The 20,327-nt window shown below is 38.4% G+C and overlaps 1 protein-coding gene across 1 annotated transcript; it reads right to left on the bottom strand.

Annotated features, from left to right (window-relative positions):
* Nucleotides 1–379: 379 nt before the first annotated feature.
* MDFIC2 (MyoD family inhibitor domain containing 2) lies at nt 380–12,588 on the bottom strand. Its single transcript, XM_038565260.1, has 3 exons — nt 12,513–12,588; nt 11,400–11,621; nt 380–2,962 (listed from the first exon to the last, which is right to left on the bottom strand). The coding sequence occupies exons 1-3, from the start codon at nt 12,586–12,588 to the stop codon at nt 2,703–2,705; spliced, it is 558 nt and encodes a 185-aa protein (XP_038421188.1). The 3' UTR covers nt 380–2,702.
* Nucleotides 12,589–20,327: the final 7,739 nt, after the last annotated feature.

Here is a 20,327-nt window from a genome sequence, read left to right as displayed (position 1 = left end):
TCTGTTCTCTAAGAAGCCCGTTCTAAAGAATAACATTGTTTTTACCTGTAATCATAAGCCTTCATCATCATGAAAAAAAATCTGAGCCTTCTCAGATTCTGATACCTGTATTTAATCAATAACCACATTCCTTTTTCATCTGTCTTACCTCTACAAGTGCATTTTCCCAGCTGCGTATGTTTTATTGTAAGAATTCAATTGAAGGAGCCATTCATGTTTGCAAAAAGGATGATGTTTTATTATTGGTTATAAAGAAAAGAAATTTCGTACTTTGTATAACCAATCCTTTCTGTTATAGCACGGTGAATTCTGAAAGTGAGGAACAAGTTAACTAACCATGGAGAGACCACAGAAAAATCTTGTAGCATTCTGACCACATTATAAAATCAGACCTGGCAATTTTTATGTCTCTAATTGACAAGCATTTGATTCATATTTGAAATGCATAATCTTGCATTATTTAAGGGTATGTAGGCTAGGAAGAAAGTGGTGATGGTCAAAATATTTAACAGTAATATGACATGGCCTAATCAATGACACCAGCTACCATCTTATTGGGACAGGGTTCCAGAGATCCTGCAGTGCCAGTTGTCTTTTAGTGACTGACCATGGGCAGGTAGGATGGGTGCTTAGAGAGGGGCCAGGGTGCCTGGGGGGCATAGAGGAAACATTCAGGAGGTACAAGGTAACAACTGTTTATGAGTCAGTCTGGTAGTATTTTAATATTTGAACCATTGGAACAGTTGTACCACTGTGTACCAGCTGGGCTCACAAGTGCAGAACCAACAAGTGGTGCGGCGTAGTTAGAAAATTAGACCACCAGTTAGAGTTCTTAACACTTCCAGTAACTCACTGTGTGGTCTTGGATAAGTTGGGCCTCCATTTTCTCTTATGGAGAAGGAGAATATTGGATTGGAACAGTCCTATGTTCTCTTCCTGTTCTAAGAATCGACTTCTTTTCCTCACTAACGATCTGCAGGTTCTATGCATAGAGTATAGAGTTGTCCTCGAACTTCTGAAAAGTAGAGAGAAGGAAGGGTTTCCTAGACAGTGTAGGGCACTGTCATGCTCTGTGGTTTGTGGATAAGGTGATTGTCAAACAGGAACGAGGTCATATTGACCCTGGATGCACTGTGCTGTCAAGAGCAAGACAGGAACAGTTTGATATCTTTCTGTAGGCAGCTTAAACACAGTTTTTAAAGATTAATAGTTTTCAATGTTTGGAGGAATTTATTGCAGAGTAGAAAAATGTGCTAGTTTACTATAGAAACAAAACAAATGTTGCTTTTGCCTGAAATTACCTAAGGTGGCCAAAAGCAAATACTTTGGAATTTTTTTGTGGTTTGACTAGATTGTGTAAAGTTCCCTCTACTCTTTATTTCACTTTTGTGGTTTTTTTTTGTTATATATATAGATATATCTATATATCTATATATATATAGGGTGTTTTTTTAATATTCAATGGATATATTAAGGCATCTCCATGGGAATATATAAACACATGTTAATTTGTATTAATAATAGTATTAATGAGCAATACTATGCCTACTAAAAGGAAAGAATATTCTAAAAGAACTTCAACCTAGATGTGTTTTCCTCCAAAATGGTTTGTTTTAATTTGTTTGAGTTCAAAATCCCTTTCCAAGTTTGTACCACATCTTTAAAATATTTTTTTGTATGTATGAGGAGGTGCTCAGTGTAATTATGAATTACTTTAATTATCAGAAAGGAAAAAAATAGGACTTCTGAAGCACATGCTTTATTAGGAAACTCGGTGCTGAGCAAGTACCTAGACATGTATTTTTTTTTTGGTTCCTATATAAGTGATAGTTTAGTAAAATGAACTGATTCTGTTGTAATATCCTATTGCTTATTGTACCTGACAAACAGAAATGAGGAAAATGAAGAATTGATTATCTAGGGTCATTTCTTGAAACTTGCATATAATTCCCATTTATGCTCATTGGAATAAAGAGAGTTTCTGTAACAAATTAAGAACATGCATAACCTGTTATGACATAGTCATAGACGTATAATAATATGGTCTAGAATTATAGTACTCTCTCGAAGTACATCATATTCAAAATTCACTGGAGATGTCTTAGAGACATCTGTTGTAATTACAGGAACATGGTTTCTAATTCATTTAATTCCCTTTCCTACCTAAACTGTACATATAAGTGAATTTTAAGAGACTGTATAAATAAATTTTTAATTACAAAATGATGTTATACAATACATTATTAATAATAACCAACAATGCATAATGTTTATGCATGAGTCCATTACAAAGACGAGCTAATGTATGTCAATTCTAAAAGAATGCACTAATTTGTCCTGAATTTGTGAATGAAGTTGGATCCATGATGCAAGCCAATGAATGCAATAACACAGAGTGGTTCAGCATGCTTTTTTACAGTCATGGAACACCTTGTACCTATGGCATTTAAGAGGTATTTAAGATTTGTTCATCACATGTGATCAAGATCTTATTTTTCAGCGAGCCATGCAGTTACGAAATTTGGAATAAGACCATAGAGTTGACGGTACTACTTTGCCAGACAGGTGCAGAACAAAATGGTCCATAGCATCCAAGAAACACGTACAGTCCTTACATTTCGGCACATAGAAATCGGTCTTACTGTCATGGAATTTCTGCGTGGGGCCAAGGGGTCTGCTGGAATGTGGGTGACTTCATTGTGCTAGCGGTAACAGATTTCTGAAATCTCCATGGCCAGCTCCAGACACTCGCTGGTCTCGTGGCAAGATTCAAAAAGGCTGCAGTCCATGTCACAGTTGCAGTTGCGATCATTGCGAGAGTGGCTTTCATCCGAGGTGTGGTGATACCTGTGAGAGGGGCAGCATGTGTTGATACACACCGTTTCGCACGTATCGGGGAGCATCAGGAGACAGTCCCAAAACTGGCAAAACAGACAGGTGAGGATAAGGGAGGCACACTCCTCTGTTTAAAGAAGAAGAAGAAGAAGAAGAAGAAGAAGAAGAAGAAGAAGAAGAAAAAATTAAGAGTGGAACAAATGGGGGCATCTCTGAAGGACAGGCAGGTGCGGCGTTGCGCTTGAGAACTTCAGAGCCAACTCCTAATTGTCCATATTAGGGGTAATGTAACACCATTATTCTCTCAAGCTTCCCCATCCCCGCACAGGACTCACTCTACTTAAGTAATTGCTTTATTAACTTCCTGAGCATTTCTATTGATTCCACATAATCTGGTTATTTAAAGTGCTGTCACTTTTCTAAACTCCTTTATTTACTTTGCCTGCAGAGGTGCTGGGAAGCCACACAATTAGCTACCCATCTGCAAACCTCGCAACTCTGAAAAATAGCAGGTCCTCCCCTGGTGGAGAAAGCTTTTGGGAGCAATCAGTGTTGGGGACAAAGAGTGACTGTACAAACTTCCGGCTTCTGTCAGGAGGCTTTGTCATTGGTGTGGCACGGATTCCCAGAAATCAGCCACTCCCATACTCAAATGCAAGCAAAAAGCACATTGCAAAAACTCCTACGAATGATTTTTAAATAATCATAGTTTTGATTTTAGTTATATTTTGTTTTTAATCCCTGTGTCCTTTGTCCTCCACTTAATGAGAAGCCTTGATTTTATATTCATGTTAAATGGAATACGTCATCATATGCCTAAAAGAGTAGGTCTTCTCAATCCCCTTTAAGAAAATTGGTTTAAAAATTTACTGCGCAGACTTGTGAAAATCTGCAAAGTATCTCTAAGGTATTGAAGGTAATTGGTAATTCTAGCCAAACAGCTGTGATGGGTTATAGATTATTGTATTTTTTTTGTTTCCATAAAGGGAATTAGTTAGAAGATGCAGCAGTTCTCTTGTTAAAATTATAACTTCTTTTTTTTCTTTTTAGTTAAAAAAGCCTCAAAAACATGTGAGCGTTTTATAAATGAGTAGGTAAGTGTTTACATGATACATCATCAAATTAATTAAAATCAGTATCCTAAAAATTGTTGATGGTTGAAAGTAACAATCTGGCATGAATTAGAGAAAAAAATTCCTCCTCCTGATGGGTTTATCAATCAATTAAAGTTAGATTTTCATAAGGATTTATTATTTCTTCAACAAGAATGTTATGTTAATAACTTTTAGTTTTCAGACTGAAGTTGGCTGAGACGGTACAAGCCTGCAGGAGAGATTTTGCTCCTGGAGTCATCTGCTAAAGGGTTCTGAGTATTCTTAGAGCCCTGTTCATTTACTTCCAACAATGTTTTCCAGACAGCTTTTTTACTTTTATTTGTTAATTTTTAAGAGGAGGGAGAACATAGAAACTTGCTCTAAAAGGGAACAAATATTTTCAAGATTTCTTTTAGAATCCTTATATAAAGGCCTAAAGTGAACTTGCATATAGGTAAACAAAAGTCTTCCTTCCTGCCTCTGTCCTGCCCTCCATCCCTGCCTCACACCCTTGTTTTTTTTTTTTCTTCCCAGTAAGACAATCATAAAGAACCTCACTGTGACTTTTATGATGATTTTAATTGCCATATATTGTTGCAGGTGCTGTGGCCATTACTAAATATTTCTGGTATAGGCAGCACATCCTATAATACCTCTAGGGCGTATAAACTCATCTCTCTGCCAGACGGGGTGTATTTTTTTATTCACTTATGGCCAGCTTCTAGCATGAGGCCAACTCACCCATATAAATTACCACAAACCACCCACAAAAATTCAGGAGTTAGTTAGTAGAGTACCTAGACTCTATTTCATGTCTGTGTTTCTGAAGAGGGCATGTTGGTGGTCAAAGATATGGAGCATAAAACCTCATCAACTTTTATTAATGCCAAGAAGGCTACTTTAGCAGCCCCGGCAAAGAAGAAGTTCTCAGTAGAAAATATTCCAAGCAAATGCTCCATATGCCTCAGGCTGGAGGTGCAAGAGACTGACTTGGGCTATGATCATTCGTATAAAAATGATCTCAGTGGATCGCATCCTTTGTGGATGTAGATGTGAGGCTGAAAGTTTGGTTTGTAGGCAAGTTAGGGTAGGAGCTGGTGACGTGGGGATACGAGCTGGTGTTTCCTATCAGAGTGTGAAACACCTATTTGTGAAATGGCCCTGTAATTTCCTGAGGGCATATAATCTTTTGGTTTAATTCTTCTTGCCAACGTTTTCTCAAGCTGGCAGATTCAGGAGGTCTCTGCTTCTGGTGTACACCATAGATTTTATTTATACACACACAAAAATGTTTGGCCTAATCCTTTGGCCAAACTGGCATTTGTTTTCTTCTACCTCTCTATTTTGTATTTGAGAATAAAGCTCTTTTTTTTTTTTTTTCTGTGTATAAGTCAGTCCTTTTTATTTGGTTATAAAAGGCAGAGCCTCTTGCCCAAAAAAACATGGCAACATTGGTGAATTGAAAACAGATTTTTCCGAACTTTCAAGAGTGTTGAAAACTTTTCCTAAAAGGCATATTACATAATTCCACATGGGCAGGCAAAACTGTTTTGCATATGGCAATTTTTGTTTGCACAAAAGTAACAAAGCAGTTCAGAAGGGAAATTTGCAAGAGTTTGAGAAGAGAGTTGGGCTTCCCTTTCTCCCAAATGCGTGTGCTCTCTTTTCCTGAACATTTTCTTGGGGCTTTCAGGTTCAATACACACAATATCCAAAGTCATAGCCCATGATTAGCACCCCTGCTCTCAGCCTAGCCAAGAAAGTATGTTATGTGTCCATCTGCCTATATCATGTCTCTTTGGCAACGTCTTCAAGACATCTCCCACTTATCGAGGCCAAACTGCATTCAGATTTCCCTCTTTCTACATTCTACACAACTGTCCTTCCTCTGGCTTTCTCTTGTGAATGGTTCCTGCACGATCAGATGAAATCAGCAGAAAACTGAGACTCATTCTTATCATTTCCCTTCTCCTGGTCATACCTCCATCCCCCATCCAGATCCTTGCTAAGCTCTGCTCATTCTGTCTCAAGTATGCGAGACAGCCTCTACCCACCTCTAGGGCCACCACCTTAGTTCCAGCCACTATCAGCCATTGTCAGGTCAACAGTGATAGCCTCCTATCACATAGCTTTTACAGGAGTCCCAGCTCAAATCATCAGCTCCTGTGATATTTTTCATTGTAGATGGGAAGAGCTCACTCTTCCATAGCCTTAGCTCCTCCTTGCCATAGCCTAGAAGCCTGTGTGATAGGTTCCTGCCTATTTCTCTGGCTTCGCATTCTTCTGTCTTTCTGGCTCACTGCACTCCAGCGACAATGGTTCAGTTTCAGATCCTGGGAGGCCTCAAGCTCACAGCCTTTGCCCATGCTCTTTGGCCTGTGTTCCATATCCCCCACCTCACAGCTTGACTAGATTCCTACGCAACCTCTGAGTCTTTAGCTTAAAACACCTTGCCTCTATAAATCCCATCCTTGCTGAAACTCTCGTAGCGGTCTACTTTTTCTTCCTGGTACTAACCATAGGATGATATGAAACTAATGAGTTTATTAATGAGTTTCTCCTCCTATTAGAACCTAGTTGTAAGAAAGCCATATCTGTTGTTCAGTGAATGAGTGAATAATTGAATGATGGGTGATAAATAAAGTGGTCCTCATATTTTAGATGAAAGGACTAAGGCTCAGGGATTGTCCCTGACTGTCCTGAATCTTTCAACTGTAAGGTGGTTGCGAGGGGGTGTGGGTAGGGGGTGGAGTTCAAATCTCAATCTTTCTGGATCTAAATAGTATTTCCTGAAATAGTACTATTGCTATTGACAAGGAAACTGTGGCTTATTTTTATTGACATGTCTGACAAGGAATTTTTTTTGACAAGGAAACTGTGGCTTAGGAAATTAAGAAGCACAGGAAATGGTGGAGCCATGATTTGACTCTAACTATCCCCTCCAGAGCTCTGAACCCTGCAGCTGGCCTGTCCCTTCAAAAGGCTCACGCTTCTTCTGTCACAATCCGACACGGCGCAGTATGAGGCCAGCTCATGGAAGGCCTGCTGTCCTCTTTGCTCCCTGCTCTTACCCGGCTCCACTCTGTATTCCTAGACTGTCACTGTCTATTCCCCAGGTTCTGTTGAGTGGTTTCCTGCTAGGTTTAGCCAGTGGGAAACAGTGGTAGGAGATGGGAGAGTGGGAAGGAGGGAATGCCTCTCTCTGCTTTGAGTGGTATCTCAGGCAGTACTTGTATCTCCTCCTTGGTTTGACCTCTTTCTGAACATTCTTCGTCCTGTGGCTTTTGTTACTGCTACTTGCTAGTAGTCTGCCTAGGAATGGTTAGTTACTGGTGGCCCACAAGAGAAGGCCAGGACTAGTCACCTACCAGTGGCCTGGAGAGACCAAGGAAAGAGCCTTGTTGCTAAAGTCTGAGTGGCCTCCCTGTTCCCTTACTTGGCCTTTTACCTCTCCTAATATCTATGTAAGGAAGTCTCTGCATGGTGAAGTCCCTTTATTGACTCCCCACCCACCCCTCCCCCACCGTCATCCCGGCCTGGGCTGTAATCACTGCTCTCGGAGTGCCCATCTAGCTTTCCCTCTTCTTACCTTGTTAAATCTAGATCAGGGAAAGTTCAAGAGGGAGCCAAGGCCTGCAAGCCAAGCAGCCAAAAATGCTATTTGACTGTGAGCAAGAAGCCATGACAAAAATCCTCTTAGGGTTGTTTCATTTCCTCTTTACACCCCTAGGGTAAGGCATTGAGACTGTAATGTGCTAAGTGATACCCTAATGATACTGAAGGATTAACGCAGCCTCCAAAGGTGCTAAATAGACAGCTGGGGATTGGCTAATTAAGAGGGAGAATCTGTCTCATTAGAAAGGGTCATGTTTAATGATAGTGGAAAGGTAACAACCCAAGAAGCTTCCACCAGTGTACCTGAGGTCAGCTTCACAGTCACGGTCTCTGCATTTGCCCTCCCAGCTTTCGATCATGTCACCACCATGCCTGGGATTAAGAGAGGGGAGGGACAGAGGTGGATTTAGCTGTCCACTGGAGTTCTTACAGCTTTCCTCAGCTCCAGAAACACCACCAGTGAGTTTGGGCATCACTCTCCAAAATAGCAAGAACATGGGTTCCTTCAGAAGGGGCCCCAGATAAACAACCATCTCCCCTCCCTTCCCCACAAAGTAATAAAAGAAAAGGTAAATCAACCTGGCTCAAACCCAGTGTTCTAATATGTTACTGGTTAATGTGCTATCCCAGCAGATTCAGTGTGATCGTGGGATTCGTGACACCGTGACCTGACTAATTGCTCCAAGTTTTTGGTCAAAAAGTCTAAAAATTGGTTCCCACTCCTCTAACATTAAGTTCTTTTTCTTTTTTTTTTTTTTTTTAAGTCTGTAATGTAGAATAGGAATAAATAAAGTGCGACTGAATGCCTTTCTCTAGCGGGGGTATCATCCTTGATGTTATCAATTTTAATAGCTACTTAAATATGTCAAAATCTATTTAAGTTCAGACAAGCACAACTAACGTTCAAGTCAGTTCTTTAGAATGAGGATGACTGGATTTGGGTGATACTTAGTAAATTTGTGCTTATGTTTTTTTCTGAGCAAATGAACTGAAATAATTATAAAATTGAAACATTTTATAAGGTGACACTACTGCATTTAATTGTATGAAATTTACAGTGTAGAAAATGTAATCATTTTATTCAGTAGTCCATGGTGTAATTAAGACTATTCTTTTGAGGTATCTTGTATTTATGATTTTCTTCTTCCACCTGGATGAGACGTCTCAAATTCAAAATTATACATCAATTAGGTATAGTCTCAGGATTCTTTTTAAGGAGTCTGTTTTCGAGTCTTGTGCGTAGCCTTGATTTTATTACCCACAGGGATGCCTCTGCAATCAGAATGTAGAAACAGAAGCAGAGACACAGATAGTGCTCTGGACTTTTTCCATTTTATTCAGGAAAGGGACCACACAGGATGAGCCACAATTTAATAATAAAGTAATGTTGCAGCACATAGTGTGTGATGTGCAGTAAAGATCCTTTTAAATTCCCATCAGAGCACACACCATGAACTGTGCTAATGGATGTAACACATTTTACAAAATCTGCATGTGTGAGGCTTTTCCATTCTGTTTTAAGTGGGGCAATGTATATAAATAATAGATATTAGCAATTAAGCATCCATTCCTATGCACTCATTTATACATTTGAAAATAAATTAACCACAAACTACATGAAAGTGGATGCAATCTTCTCTTTTCCCTTCTGTTTCCCCTGCTGTTCCTGAAAGATATTTCTGTATTTATCTCAGTACGAACAATGACCCCAGCTTTCAATTTCTGCATCCTTAAATTAATTACTATAAAAATTCTCTGACTTAACTCTTGATATGCTTGATGTTTGCTGTTTAAGATAATGAGAGCTTCTTAACCACATTTGTGGGCCTGAGTTTGGATGTTTCGCTCTCTCTCTTATCCAGGTACCAAAACTCTTACCTCAATGGGGAGATCTTTCACCATGTGGAAGAGGAACGGTGGGGCTATTACCTGTGTTGTCAATCTAAAATCATAATTTTCTGGGTTGTACCGGCCTCTCACTAGGGCTTAAGGAAAACAGTCTAATTCAACTGTCCTTGTGAATCTCCTTTGCTCTTTTGAGAAAAGATAAGTGGTGCTTTTCCTGCATGAGACTCCTGGGTATCAGTTGCCATTTTAATGGAGTGGTTATTTGGCCCTTCCCTGAGAATACAAGGGTTCAGGTGTCATGTTAGCTGCACCTGCCCTTCTCATTCTCCCAGAATCCCTGATAGGACAAATCAGAGTGGTTCTGGAGGGCATTGTGTTGTACTGCATGGATATGTGACAGTGACAATTCCTAATTCTGGGATCATTACAACCAAGATCCATGACAGGCATCCCTGATACAATCTGATGGAATGCTCTAGTGCTTTCTAGTGTCACAGAGAGCTCTCCTGTATTTCCTGTTTCCTTGATTGGCATCAAACTCTAGCAAAGCCAGAAACCTGGGCATCATCTTGAATTTGAGGTTCTAACCTGGCAGTCCACTGGCCAAAGTTGGTCCCAAGCTGTGTATCGTTGCGAGTGTGTGGAGCTTCATAAAAGAAATAGAAGTATTGCCAACACCTAAACAATTTGGAGATTTCCCATGACACTCTGGAGCTGGCAGCTCTAAGCCTCTATCTCCTACTGGCAACAGTTAGCTGGAGCTGAGTAGAGGCAGTGCTCTTCACCTTGCCACAGTCCTCACCAATCCCTCTTGTTCACTGTCAGTCTACCTCATTACTCACATTATCTCCTGGCACTGGCACCTGTATGCAATTATGCCTGTAGCTTCCAGTCTAAAGCACCCATGACAGTGTTTGCACGAGATCATATATAACACATGTTGGAAATTTTCCCCCTTGCCTTCTAAAACCATAACCATAATGAAAGCAAAAATCAAATATCTATTATGTTCTAGGTTCTGTATAGAATCCTTTATGTATGTTATTTCATTTATTCAAAACACCCTAGCTCCATTATATAATGGAAAGACTGAGATTTGGAGATGGTAAAAAACTTATCCAGGTTTATATGGTTAATAAATTTCAGAGCCAGGAATTAAACTGATGTGACTCCAAAGCTCCTGTTACACAAAGTCCATTTGTTTATTTTTTTCTTCTTTTCAAAAAGTAAATATTAATTTAAATACAGACCAGAAACTATACCCTATTGTCTTTTCTTTGAGAAACTACAAGCTTTCTTTAAATGCAAATGCAGATATGGAACACTACAAAATTCTTGAATGGTTTGTGTCTCCGGTAAAGTTCTTACAAAGTCAACCTGAGTAAAATTACATATGTCTTGGTGTGGAGTCCATGACTTTGAACTTGACTGGGATGACCATTTAGCACCAAATCAATTTGATATTGGCTTTGCAAAAGGAATGTGCCTTTTATAGTCATATACAAGGGTAGTTTGGTGTAGGTTGGTACTGATCAGATTGCCCAGGAGGTGATAATCACCTACAGGAACCAACCCTGGTTGCTGATGTAAGCATCTTGATATTTTTCACAGTCCACATTTACACATTTCCTGCATTTGAATACCATTCTACTCTGCCTTCTTCTCTTCTCAGCCTAGAGTCATGGGCTGAAATAGTCTCAGATTTTAGAAAAGTTTGTCGTTTTTCTTTATCCACTTCATAGCTCCATAGCAAGAATGATTATACCTCACTCCAGCTATTTAAAACACTTTGCCTCTGATTTCCAGCTTTGAGAGCAAACAATCTGCCAAGCACCTCATAATTGCAGAGTGACCTTGACATGTGTCATTCACCAGGGTTTTCAAATCGAAGTCTTCCTGTTTAATATTCATAAAGGCTCTTTTTTTCTAACAGCATATGTGATGATTTTACAAGGGCTGGGGGTTGGGAAGCTTTATTTAGAGATGGGTTGATTCTGAGAAACATACCATCAGTGTCTCTCTGATGAACTGAAGTATCAGTTTGGAGGTAGGAACATTTCGTTTGGCATTCTTCAAGGGAGGACAGTGATGTGCTGGATTCTGACAGTTTTTTCTCACTGGGGGTTTCCTTGGCTGGTCCATCTGTGATATTGAATTCGGATACTGAATTTATAATGATAGCGTTAATGGGTTTCTCGTCTGCATGCTTTTCATTTGTGACTTGCGTATCTAGATGAAAAAAAAAAGAAAACACATACACAAACCCAGTATAGTTGACATGACCTAGTGATCTCAAAATGGACATTTGCAAAAGTTTCACTCCCTAGACTTTTGTGAGAAAAAGGTCTTATCTAAGAGAATGAAACATCATTGAACGTGATCATTTTGAATAAAAATATAAGAATAGAAAAGTGCGATAATTATAAAATTTTATATACGTTACAAGTTTCTCTATCACACTAATTTGTAACAGTATTTCTACTGTGGGTTTTTTTTTTTAAGTGATGGGTGGAGAAAATCAAAGAATTCATTCAATTGGATCAACGAAATCTCACAGTTTGTTGTCAGCTTATGGTCAAAGTGTTGCTCAATATGTACGTAGTCTCAATCAGATTGTTTTATTGCTTTTGTTTCTACAAACCTCAGTTTCTTCCTCTGTATAAGAAAAATGATTATAAATGAACCGTCTATAAGCTCATACATCTTTCTCCCTCAGAGACTCTTGGTTGCCATCCTTTCTCCTGCCTTGGTATTTGTTAGGCTCCTATGCAGGTGACTGTCTATATGGCTTTTGGGGCTGTGCTTTTTGGAATATATTTTATTTCCATATAACCACCTGGAAGGGAACCTCTAGCAAAGTCTTTGACCATTAACTGAGATTCTGGTTTGGCGAGGCATAGAAAAGACCAAGAAGGCCTAAGTGCCTCATGTATTTTAAGAGCTCCCATATTCATCCATCCATCCATCCATCCATCCATCCATCCATCCATTCATTCCCACATAATCATTGTGGGTCTGTTATATAAGGTACACTGGCTGGGTACAGAGAAGACAGTGGCACCTGAGGCAGGCATGGTCCCCAGATTCTGCAATGACTTAGCAAAGAAGTAGCTAACTCACAATATTGAGGTGTGTAGGACAGAGCAACATTCCATGAAACCACATTAGAGTCTGGGTCATCACCAGTCTGGGTCATCACCAGTCTGGGTCATAACTTATCTATTCCCATCACACAATCCTATGATCAAGAAAACAGTTAACAGAAGGTACTCTCAAACATGAAGACCAGAGATTCCTAGGGACACCATAAGTCCTAAACAAGCAGTAACCCTGGTCATTTGGCAGCCCTACTGGGGGATAGTGAAGATGAATTCTGGAGACTTGCCTTCTTGTTGCCATTCCAATGCCTGGTTGATCCAGTAATGTTCACTGAGCGACTGGAATAAACAATAGAACTCAAGACCTGTTTTTTTTTTTTTTTTTCCATGCTTACACAGCTCAGTGCAAGAAGTACATTCTTACCAACATCCATTTTTATCACCTTTTCAAAAGTTACATCTTTGTTTTTGGCGGATGGAAATCTCTACTGGGTCCTGCCTCATGGGGCAGTGGTTCCCAGACTTCTCTAAAGAGTAAAATAACCTGGGACATCTTTTAAAACTTTGGAATTTGTTCAAGCTTAGGCAACCCCTCCTACCCCTCAGCAGATTAGGTCACGGCCCCTGGGGGATTTCTGAAGCTCTCTACATGAAGCTCCGAAGGCTCCTGACTGGCATGGGAGCTGTCAGTCTGACACACACAATTGTCTTGTTTCTTTCTCAGCCTCCAGACAGCCTTGGCTTTCAACAAAGTTTGCTTTTTATTCCCTACCCCTTATGTTGCTGGCTTTAAATGGTTGTGGCTTGATTCACTCTAAATTGAACCAGTGGAAATTGGGGTTCATGAAAACATCTATCATTAATAGCAATTAATGTAACAGTGGATAGATGGAATTAGCTCAACCAACTGGGAAACCTTTAGACTTCCTCTAACCCCAGAGAGATTCACCAAATTCATGTTGTAATGATGATGACAGAAAAATAATACCTTATTTTTCTGGGGTATCGAAGTGTCTGGCAATCTGCTAATATTACAAACAGCCTCAAATTATGCCTTAGAACACTTGGAGCAGTATTGAGATTTGGAGACCGAGAATTCTTTGTCATGGGGAGATCGTAGGATGTTTGACAGCGCCCCTGTCCTTTACCTACTAGATGCCAGTAGCATGCATTTTCCTAGGTTGTGACCAACAGCACTATGGGGCAAAGTCACCTAGGTGGAAGTCCAAACCACTGCTTTATACGCACACCTGCATACGCCCTCGCATACCCTTTATGTCAAGTGGCATAGTACCACGTAGGTACCTTATTTACCTGAAGCATCACAAAGACTCCAGGAGGTAGATACCATCAGCCTCTCTGAGGGGAATGTATGCATCGGTTTCCCGTTTATAGATGAAGGAGTGTAACCAAAGTTTAGATAGTTTATTTAGATAAGTTGCCTCAGTATTCCTCATTAGCAAGTAACAGAGCTAGAATTTGAATCCAGGCTTGGTGTGTTCCAAGAGCTCTGCTCTCATCCTTGTCTCCGTAGTATTATCTCTGACTTGTTCTGAGCTTTTTATCTCTGCTTCCTAGCTGCTGAGACCGCACCTCAGCAACCCCTCTGAACCCTAAATCCCATGATGTGTCACCTACCCCAAATCCAGCCTCGCAGATTACTTCGCTTTAGTCTCTGCAAAGCAGGACCACCTTCTTGCACACTCAGGGAATCCTGCGTCTTCAGTTACAGCTGCTTCATACTGTACACTAAAGAGCAGCTCAGAGCCGGTAGAGAACGAAACCTTGATGAGTATAGAGATTGCAGCAGCTATTTACTTACGGAATTAATTAACAATCAGTTCAAATTATCACACGTAGTCAGGCTGCATGTAATTTAAATTGCTTTTGCACAAAGTAATTCAGTAACAAAAAAAAATGTTGGATAGAGGTTACTAGAATATAAGAACATGCGGAGAATACTGTATACAGCCAAGTGGTATATGATTCTCTTTTTAATTTTGCGACAATTTTAAGTATAGCATTTTGAGTCTAAGTGGTGTGCTACATTAAGCAACCATTTGGAGCCACTGGGATTGTACTGAGAGAATGTTGTGGAGAAGTTAAACTGCCATTCATAAAGTTATTTTAATTCTATATCTCTGTTTATATTTTTATTTTTTTTTCATTCCCCAGTGGGAATTATCTGTTGCTCATTAGAAAATCATCTGACATACACACGTTTCCGACCCAGGTCTGTTCGACCCAGAATTCTGACATCTGAAATGAGTCACAATTTTTGGGTGAGCATTACTGACATCTTCCATCTTTTATAGGTGGGAAGCTAACAATAAATTTCCCCGGATTCCTCTTTCACGGTGTTATTTGACATTGTATCCAAAGTATTATAAAGTAGCATAGGCTAAAAGGAGAAACATATAAAAAGTGGTATCACATCTCCTGCAGAGAAAACGATTTTGGAATTAAATAAGGAACTCGTGAAACTATATTTGGGACGTTATACATAGTTCTTGACATTAACTCAGAGAAAATAATTTTTTAACAGAAAAAAAAACACCAAAATTAGGACAAAAATTAGAAGCTCAACTCTATTTCTTAGGGAAAAAAATTAAAGTGTATCTCAAGTCAGTGAAATAGAAAATTCATGTTTGGGCTAGAAGTAATTGCAGAACCAATAGGCATAAACTTAAGTAACAGAAAAGACAGACAGTTAATTAATTTTTTATTACCATTGAGCAAATGTTATTAATTTAATTCAATTAACATTTATTGAGTGCCCACATGCAATAGATGAATCAATATGACAGGAGCTATTAATTTATTTACTTTAAGTTATTGAGGAAACATTTTAATGATTTTCATTTTTGCTCACTAAATGTGACTTTATACTTTTTGCATCCTTGCATTCTCTGTTTGAATGCATATATATGCATTCCAATTGTGTATAAGTAGCACCTCTTCTTCCCTGGCTCCTCTGATTCTATTCTTGTTTCCCTCTCTGCTCCCTTCCCTTCCCCCGTCCCCTTCCTTACCCTTCCCTTCCACTCTCTCAGTTTAACTCCCTGACCTGCCTGTCTCTGTTATTGCTTTTTTTTTCTTATTCTACTTCCTTCAATATATTTATTCCTTTATTTCTATCTTTGTCCTCTTAGTTCCTTTCTTTGTACCCTACCCTTCAAGGTCATATTTGTCCATGCTCACAATTTAATTATTTTCTTGGAGAAGCTGGCTCCCAGAACTCTGTGTGGTTCATCAGCCAGCTGGGCCCCATTTATTGAGTGTATAACTATGTGTCTGGCCCTGTACTGGTTGCCGGGAGATTCAAAGGAGAAGAGCAAATAGTCTCAGTCCTCAAGAGGTCCACAGTCCTCATGAATTGTAGTCACACAGTTGTAACTGATGATTGGATATTTTATTTGAGTTATCAGCTAATCTTTACAATTAGTGTATCTCTTTCTACTAACGCCCTATTCTTCTCCCCAAACTGGGTAATTCTGGATATCCCTGGAGAACCCACAATTCAATTTCTTCTCATGGTAGTGTCATTTTTAACAATTTCCCAGGGCTTCAAAGTGCCCCATCCTTCCATCCAAATATTTACCAGTTCTTATTTACTTTTCCTTTTAAATGTCTTACAAGTGACTCTCTGATTTTTCATTCCCATCTCTACCACTCAAGATGAATCCTCTCTGTTCTTAAATCTGTACTATTTCTGTCACCACTGATCTCACCTATAGTGACAACCCTCCCCAAGACATCTTTTACACTATCATCGAAATGATGTTTTGAGCAATATTCTCATCATATTACTCAAGAAAACAAAACAAAACACACACACATCACTCATACACCAAATGTTAATAGTCCTTTAATACCAGAATATTTTCCCATTCTCTTGTTCTGAATTAATCTATACATTCTATTGCCAATAGAAAAAAGGTAGCTTATTGTTAAGTTTTTCTTGTAAGTGGTAAACTCCAGAAGCCTATGCGAATGTTGTCAGATTAGCATTTAATACAGGGTGATTTTAATTTTAATTCTGGACCGAAATGTTTAAAGTGAGTGTGTATTTCAAACGTACGGGCCATTTCTAAAGCTATCATGATACATTATATATTTTCCCTTGGATTTAAACTATATTCTAGCTTAGAATTTAATACTGTAATTATCTGGGATTGAAATCAGATTGAAGCAGACAGGTGACATTTCAAGGTATAAACTACTGAACCATCAACAAATAATTATGGTTAGTAAATGTAGTTAATTGAAGAAACACCAAAGAAAAGAGAAAAAGCATGTTTTCCTTTGTATGGAAAGTTTATAAAGTTCACACAGAAGTCAGAAATGAATTTTGTTATTACTAGAACATATAGGCTGTATTCTCCATAGTGTGGTAGGTAAGAACACAGAATTGAAGGGCATTCGACATGATGGAACTTGCTGAAAATTATTAGAAAGAGCTAGAATCACAGTTTCTAGGGATGTGAGTACTGTTATTCTTATCCTGAGTGAAATTTTGGGAACTGATACTTATGACTAGAGACAGAACAAAATCAGGAAGAAGAGGATTTCTCAGTATTGACAAATGCATATAAAAGATGATTGTTATTTAAGCTGTATTTAAAAAACAACACGTTTTCCTTTTTGGAAGCTGAGTAAGGGGATAGTTTGTTCAGACCAGGGGATGAAAATATTCCAGCCTTTTTAAATGAATGGAAGTAAGTTATCCATGGCATGTTTCATTGTGATCTCCTATTAGACTAAACAACAACAACAACAACAACAACAAAAACCAACAATAACCACTTTGGGTTCATTAAATCTCTTTTTCTGGAGGGGAGTAGAATAAATGAGGTAAAGATATTGGACACTTTTTTTCTGTAATTTTCAAATGCCAGCTTTGGTGAGAAGATGTCCTTTAAAGACTTTCAAGTTAAAGCAGTCATTTTATATATGATTGTTTTGTCTTCAGTGGTGCTTCTACTAAAACCCTGCCTCAAAAAATGTTAGATGAAATGTTTTATCGAGGGCCATGACAAGGGGACACTTTAAGCCTTTTCAATCAGCATTAGTAAATCTTTTTTTTTTTTTTAAAGAGAGAAAAAGCAAAAGAATATTATTTGTCCTGACATAATAGCAGTGAGTGTTCAAGGTGAAAAGGATTAGAGAGAGGGGAAGAGAACCGAGAGAATAAGGTTGAATGCGGCCCACTTGCCGAGCTTCCTCCACACCTGCAAAGCATCTTCAACCAATTGGGACTAAAGTGGGGTTTTTGGCCTAACGCTTCTAGAACATTATCTGTTTTCTATTCCCCTGTAGTACACTTGGCATCTGTAGACAGACATAGGCTAAGTGATATACTTTTATAGCCAGATCCTAAGCCTGTAAAAAGGAAAAATTCTGTCCTAGGAGGTGGTTGGATCTTCTTCAGACATGAGAACAGTTTGCGATTATGAGTCTCCAATTCATTTGTATGCAGTTACCTTCAGTTTAATGTTTGTATAAAGTGTCTCAAGAAATAAAGATTATGTTATCTCAGGAAAAAACAAATTGGTTAGCAGTTTTTATAGCTTGATGCACTTGGATTAGTAATAGGTTTAGAGCTTTAAAAAACTCAGTGAAGCCAATCAGGCTATAAACTCATGCCTAATTGTTATTACATATACAGTCGCTTTTTTATTGTCAGTATTTAAATATAAATGTTAAAAATTAAGCTATAATTATTCAAAATATTCTCTATTATGTTAAAACTATCACAATTTATTCATCCCAACGAAGCGAATGCCACTTAAAGTCTCCTTGCATTATCTCATTTGAGGCTCACAACAGTTTTACAAAGTATTATTATCACTATTATATGAATGAGGAAATGGATAGAAGGTCAGAGATTTTAGTGGTTTGCCCAAGATTACCCTGCTGGTAAGGGGCAGAGCTAGTACTTGCACTTAATGTCTTGTAATTCCTGTGACAGTCAAACTTTACATTTGTAAATCGCTTTATGAAACCAGGCGCTCTGATAGGAGATCAAGATACTTTTGTGAAGTACAACTCCTGGGTCCCTTCTGACGTTTCTCTGTCCAGGTTAATTGGCCTCATTAGTAGTTGATTAGGGAGGCTCTTAGTGTGTGTGCTCAAAACCAGAACTCCAACAAATGACTGATCTTCTATACCCCTCAGAGCTCAAAGTGAGTCATCTTCTATGTGAAGCTTCCTGCAATGCCTCCCACTCCAAATGAAATTACTTCTTCCCATTGGGAGTCCTCAGAGGTCTGGGTTGATAGCCTACTTTTTTTTTTTTGTATTGTAGTTGATTGTGGATGTATTTCTCTTCCCTTTCCTGTTGTGAGCTCCTTGAGGAAATGCATGCTCCATTCATTTCTGACTTACCAGCACCTAGCACAGTGTCTGGCAGAAAGCAAGTGTTAAATAAATTTCAGATGACTGATGAACTGACTGACAGATTGAATGTGGGGTGTCTCAGTTCTTAGTTGACAATTGACTCATTTTCCCTGGGACAGGTTTTCCATCGGCCTTCCTCCCCCACTCTTGATATGCCAGTTAATCCTGAAGCAAGTCTAAAAATTCTCTTTTGTGCTAAGACACATATTAATTTTTATTTTTATTTGAAGGCAACATTTGCATTTATATCTGTAAAACTGTGAAGAATGTAAAAAGGCACAAAGGAAATAAAAGCCCCTATAATTCTACCATTATTAACACATTATTGTATTTGTTTCACAAAAAAGACAATGGAAATATTTGGTGTCTATATATCTCTATATATGTCATCCCTGGAATATGTGTATATTATATATATTAAAATTAGAAGAGAAACAATATAAATATATAATATAAATATAACATTTATATATTGTTTCTATTAAATAAATATATATTGTTTCTCTTCTAATTTTAATATATACTCATATAATACATATATCATATGTATACTACTTCCAAGATGTGTCACTCACTCTTTTAGGAACTTTGCTGTATTAACTGATTTAATACTCCCAGCAACTTTATAGTAGGTACTACTGGTGTCATCCCCATTTTTTGGATGCAGACACTTAAGTCCAGGGATATGAAGTAACTTACTCAAGGTCACACAAATAGTAAGGGATGAAGCTGCAATTTTAACTTAGCTATTTGGTTCCAAGTCCATGCTTCTAAATAAGATGTTATATTGTCCTCTAGATAGAAATTTAAAAAGAAAAATGAGACAGGATTTTATTGAATACATTACATAGATTACCATTATATCTTGAGCATTTCTTTATAACCTAAAAAATACATAAAATATCCTCAGATCTCAGCTCAAATATCATTTCCTGGAGAGGCCTTCTCTTATACTAAGTCTAAAGTGATATTTCTCAATGGGGGCAAATGTTGGCAATGGCTGGACATGTTTTATTGTCATGACTGGGGTTAGTGCATTTGGTAGGGTGAGTAGCCCAGGGGATGGTGCTAAACATCCTTCAAGGCACAAGAATGCCTTCCTTCTCTTTCATCCTGCCCAAATAAAATGTAAAGACTATGGTTTCAAATGTCAGTAGTGATGAGGCTGAGAAATCCACATATAGGGTGGTCCCAGGCTCTTGCCCTCAGCCAATTCTATGTCTCATTGTCCTCATAGTGCTTTCTAGTATTCTGAAAATGTTTAATTTATCTGTTTGTTGATTCACTTATGAAGTTTAAGTCTCTTCTACCCTTGCTAAAACATCACCTTTATCAGAGCTTTATCTATATTAATTAATTGCTATATCCTTGAAGAGGACTTGGATATGTGGTACTTAGTATAGTTGGTACTTAGAACTTTGACTTTCTTTGACTTAGA

The sequence above is a fragment of the Canis lupus genome, chromosome 20, assembly GCF_011100685.1.
Source record: "Canis lupus familiaris isolate Mischka breed German Shepherd chromosome 20, alternate assembly UU_Cfam_GSD_1.0, whole genome shotgun sequence".
Taxonomy (NCBI): domain Eukaryota; kingdom Metazoa; phylum Chordata; class Mammalia; order Carnivora; family Canidae; genus Canis; species Canis lupus.
The sequence above is the reverse complement of the archived record's forward strand: the minus strand, read 5'-3'. Positions and strand labels throughout refer to the sequence as shown.

Coding starts and splice junctions, on each gene's coding strand:
- MDFIC2 (XM_038565260.1), bottom strand. CDS start 12,588: ATGACCCAGACTGGTGATGACCCAGACTCTAATGTGGTTTCATGGAAT. Junction 11,622..12,512: donor GTCCTACACACCTCAATATT/GTGAGTTAGCTA, acceptor TTTTTCATCTAG/ATACGCAAGTCACAAATGAA. Junction 2,963..11,399: donor TCATCAGAGAGACACTGATG/GTATGTTTCTCA, acceptor TTCTTTAAACAG/AGGAGTGTGCCTCCCTTATC.